This window comes from Bidens hawaiensis, unplaced genomic scaffold (assembly GCF_021521415.1).
Source record: "Bidens hawaiensis isolate Kalapana, Puna unplaced genomic scaffold, B.hawaiensis_p1.1 tig00043543_1, whole genome shotgun sequence".
NCBI lineage: Eukaryota > Viridiplantae > Streptophyta > Magnoliopsida > Asterales > Asteraceae > Bidens > Bidens hawaiensis.
The window spans coordinates 81739-86967 of record NW_027505841.1 but is presented as its reverse complement, the minus strand read 5'-3'; the positions used below and the strand labels follow the sequence as shown (position 1 = coordinate 86967).

At 36.5% G+C, this 5229-nt stretch overlaps 1 protein-coding gene across 1 annotated transcript; it reads right to left on the bottom strand.

Annotated features, from left to right (window-relative positions):
• Positions 1-2801: 2801 nt before the first annotated feature.
• On the bottom strand, positions 2802-4104 carry LOC143615561 (uncharacterized). The gene is made up of 2 exons (XM_077088663.1): positions 3142-4104; positions 2802-3084 (listed from the first exon to the last, which is right to left on the bottom strand). The coding sequence occupies exons 1-2, from the start codon at positions 3505-3507 to the stop codon at positions 2965-2967; spliced, it is 486 nt and encodes a 161-aa protein (XP_076944778.1). The 5' UTR covers positions 3508-4104; the 3' UTR covers positions 2802-2964.
• Between the last annotated feature and the right edge of the window lie 1125 nt (positions 4105-5229).

Below are 5229 nucleotides of genomic sequence, written 5' to 3'. Positions count from 1 at the left end.
CTAAATATTTATCCAAGATTTTTGACAGCTTAGTATAATTGTGATCAATTTCCCAATTTAATTCTGATAGGTGATATAAACACATGAGACAAGTTTGCGCGTTTCCCAAGCGTGGGACACCCTTTTGTTTTTTTATTACATGGTTACTATTCGTCCGTGAGCGTTTCCCAAGCGTGGGACACACTTTTGTTTTGTCTTTGAGCCTATTGGTTATATATACCTACACCACATTTGTGAAACTCATATACCTACATGATTTTTAATTATTTGTTTTAGTTAATAATGGATTGCTCGTCATCATCCACAGCCTACAAGGGTGTACTCAGGAGGCAAATTGAGGATCAAATCGAGGCAGATAAAGCTTGTCGGGAAACTCTTATTGAAGAATTTGTAAAGACTAGCAACAACTTGGATGCCAGGGATGTCATTACAAAAGTTCTTACTCGAATGCCCGCTAGTAGTATCCGAGATCTTGCTGTTTTGTTTATGGTTGATGTAAGACAGAGAGAGCTTGACCAGTTAAAACTTTTGGGCAATGCAATTCTTGAACTGAATTGCTTAATGGAATTGAAGTTGAAGTTTCTTATGTCACTCAGAGATTAGTATGTAATGGTGTTTCATGAGTGTTTAGGATGTAGTGATGGTGTGTTTTTATGTGTGTCACCCAGAGATTAGTATTAACAAAATTTGTATGTTTGTGATGGTGTGTTTTGGTAATAATAAAATTTTTATGTTTGTGTTAAAACATTGATTCAACATGTAACTATTATCTTAAAGTGCATTACAAACTGTTAACAGAACATTAGAGATCTCCATAACAAGTATCTTAAAGTACATAGCAGTCAGTTTTGAAATCATTCAAATTTTTTGTTGCCTTTTCTTAAGTTCAGCAATCAACTCTTCTCTGGCTAAACGAGTGTCGTCATTTTCATGGAATAGTAGTTCTTTCTTGATAAGAGTATTTCTGTGTTGGTTTATATCCGAAAGGAGGATTTTGCACAAATACTTTGACCTCAACCATTTTAGCTGTCTTTGTTGTTTATGGCCTTCCTTTTTGAAATTACACCCCCATGGTCTCTTCCCATCATATGTCTCCATGTGTCTCATAGCAAAAATACCACAATCTATTCCATTATTTCTTGTTCTCCATGTCATCTTCAATCTATTGATTGTTGCTACTTGGATTTGCTGAGTAATGGGGTGTTTGATTGTTTTAAAATACATGCAAAAGACGTTTCTCTAAACAAAATAGAAAGCAATTTAAGTATTTTAAATTTAAGCAATTTAAGCAATTTAAGTATTTTAAATTTAAGCAATATAAGCAATTTAAGTGTGTTTTTTGGGTTAAAGGTATATATGTTTACTAGTATATCAGGAGTCTTTCCGTATCTTTCTTCCAAATTCTTTCTAATTGCTTTTGATTTGTCTTCTAAGCTTTTAAACTTTGCATTAGCTGGTATTTCTTGATTTGCACTGTTGTCAAGTAATTCTATCACTCTTGTTTGAAGATTGAAGGTAACCACAAAGAAATGATCATTTGTAGAATTGGCACGAGCACTATAGCAACCTCCTTGAGTGATAGAATTCCACTCTTTGCCAGATCTGTTTCGATGTTGTTTTTCAACACATCCAGTCTTTCTTTGTCTGTGAAACCCGTTGACTCAGCATAATGGTCACTTGTCTGTTTAATAATTAAAATGCAGATGATTAAGCGTTTATTGTGCGTTTTCTAATAGTACAAACAAAATAGATTGATTTGTACCAGCACAGTGCTTGAAGCAAAGAATCTGAACGGTGATGCTGCAGATTTTTTCTTTTCTTCATAGTTCATTACTTCACTTAATGCATCCATTGCATTGGTGGCTATATAAACGCCAGGACAGAAGCTTTCAAAGACCACCTTGAACGAGTCTGTGGGAGTGGACTTGTATACCTCCTCCCAAATGTCTTCAAGACAAAAAAATATATACTCTGAAATTATTTCTTCATCTACGTGACACTAGTGGATACGTCAACCTCTCTCAGAAGATATGGAGAGTTCAGTGTAATGAGGCTATCAGTTGTTGACAATCTGGTGTCAACTGTTAAACATAAAACAACTCACATTAAATTTGATTGAAAATAATTGTAACTATAATTAAATACCTTCAACCCCTTTTGGTTTTTATTTATAATTAAATACCTTCTTTTGCCCACGCAACCACTGTATTAACAACTTCATCAATATCTGTGCACGAGACATTGTTTTCTTGACCTGCATCATTTTTTACAACAGCCAAAGATGTAATATGTTCAACTATGATTATAATTAAGCTGGTATATAATTAAGCTGGTACATATATGATATACCTTTTTGAGCAGCCACTGACCACCAACACCAACATCTGAATCAGCTGCATCACACAAATGTAATAAGTTTAAAATAACAGCATAGGTGTTGTAAGAGCGTTTTAATTATACTAATAATTAATTTAGCCCAATTACCTTTTAGAGCAGCCACTGGACCACCAACATCAACATCTGAATCTTGTGTTTTAGGGACCACATTATTAGTGAATATGTTTTCCCCTTCACAACATCTAGCAAAGATATTCTCATTTAATGGATGTCTATCATTTCCTTGACGGACCAACTCGTTGATCTCGGAGAAAATTTTATCAAATTTCTTCAACTTGTTATCTATTGCCTTATTACAAGACTGTAAAAGGAAAATATAGTTATTGTTAATTCAAAAACATTTTCAATTTATCCCAGCCAGTTGTAATGGAGTTAAATAATAGTCAACAAGCACGATAGGCATTTGCAAACTAAAAGGTGAATAGTCGCTTACAAAATCATCCAAATCATGTTCAGCTGTTTGATCGGTATTATCTGTTTCAGATTCACTTTGACCATCTGTTTTTTAATTACATATAATGTTGTATTACATAAAATGCATGTAGAGATCAGAGATATAAGAGTTTTTTAGAAGAAAATAACAAGTTTAATACCATGTTCTTGTTTCTCCTCAGCTGTAGTGTTTTCTTCAACTCCAGGCTTACCGGCAGCACTAACCGTCACAGCAGCAGTAGTAGCAGCAGCAGTCTCATCAAGTCTCTTCCCGACAGCACTAACTGTCACAGCAGCAGTATCAGCAACAACAGCATCAGCAGTCTCATCAAGTCCCTTCCTGGCAGCACTAACGGTCACAGCAGCAGGAGCAGCAGCAGCCGCATCAATCCCTTTCCCGTCAACACTAAACGTCACAGCAGCAACCACAGTAGCATCTTCTTCTAAGGAAGGACCATTATTCTCCAAGTATTTTTCCATCTTATTAAGAGTAGCTGTTGTTATGTAGTTGACTGCAGGCGTTGTGACGGGAGTCCCAAATGGACCATATTTTTTCTGGTATTCATGCGTGTAAAGCATCACAAGGAAGGTGATCGGACCGTTGTATTGATCGTTGATACCTCTCCATTCTTCCTTTGTCATTTTCAAGTTTTCAATAACATAGCTGTACCAGTCCATATTTGGAATATCCGAGGTTTTATCAATTGCGGAGATGAATCATTGATTGACTGTTGTTGATTTTGTCACAAATCCTATACAGATGTTGAACAACATAAGGAAATTAATCTTAAACAGTTCACCAACTCCTTGATCTGCGGCCAGTTTGTCTTTCACATGCTTTATACTTATTCTTGAATTTGTCGAGAATTGATTTTTGAACAAATCTGTAGTAACATCTTCCCCCAATCTTGGTCTACTCTTGTCTAAAATAGGAATCTTACCCATTGGTATCCCCAACACTTCATGTACTTTTTGTGGTGTTATCTTAATAACACCGCTGCCAATGTTCAATTCATTTAAACGGTTATTATAATTCATGAGCAACCAATATCCCAAAGTTGTTGGAGTTTGGGTTACTTGAAGTCTTAACATTGACCCGAAACCCATTTCTTCTACATAAGTTTTTTGGGCAGTGGTCATTGCCTTCACTGCATCAACAATATTAATAGGTGCACACCTATTCTTAAATTTTTTGTCTACAAATTCAACAAAAGGTTTTCCCCTCTCGGCTGGCTTCTTTTCTTTAATGGCTCTCTTTTTCGGACGCTGAAAGTCCGGGCCAGAGGTGCTGTGTTCACCTGTTTCCACTTTGACAACAATCTGTCGATTTTTGTGTTAAGGTCTGAATCAGAGTCTGCTTCCACAACATGTTTTGTTTTCCCCACCGGAGCAACTTTTTTAGTCTTCCTTTTATCAGTCTTGTTTTTTTCGACAACTGAATCACATACATACAATAAAACACGGGGGTATGGGATAATAACACGAATCACAAGGAAACAGAAAACTCTTATCAAACATCACAATGATAAATTCTCATACCAAAGCCATAACACGCTAATCATACACTTATAACATGCTTTAGTATTATACATAGATTTAAAAAAACAAAGATATGTATTACAACAACAACACGCTTATCAAACACTTTAATACATTCAAACAAATGCTTACATTTTAAGATTAAGTAAACCTAAAACGCTAAAAAATCATAAATTAACACTTGTTCCATCTTTATTCTGAGACCTATCGTGCTTTTTCTTCGTCCTTGGTTCCGTTCCAGAAGTATATGAGTTAGGGTTATTCATTTTGGTTCCGTTCCAGAATAATTAAACCACTCGGGCTTGTGCTTGTGCTTGTGCTTGTGCTTCACAGTAGAAACGAATCGTCGACGGTTTTTAGGAATATTGACTTACGAGGTTGAATTTTGGGAATAATTATCGCCGTTCCAGAATAGATGAGTTAATCGTACTGTTAGTATTTTATAGTAGCAAAAAGGCGCGTGCTTTTAAATTTTAATCATACGATTTGTATTGTATATTAGCAATATATATATATATATATATAATATTAGATGGTGGTGGACGGTGGCGGAGGTGTGGTGGTTCGTGGTGGTGGATGTGTGGTGGTGAGTGGTGGTGGTGGTGGGTGGGTGGTGGTGGCGAAGGTCGGTGGTGGTGGGGGTGGGTGGGTGTTGGTGGCGGAGGTCGGTGGTGGTGGTGGTGGATGGGTATAAATAAATGTATATATATTTTTATATAATATTAGTGGGTGGTGGTGATGTGGTGGGTGGTTGTGGTGGGTGGTGGTGGAGTGTGGTTAGTAGGTGTGGGCGGTGGATGGTGGTAGTAAGTGTTGTGTAGTATGATTGCGGATATGTAATACATGAGACGATGACGGTGC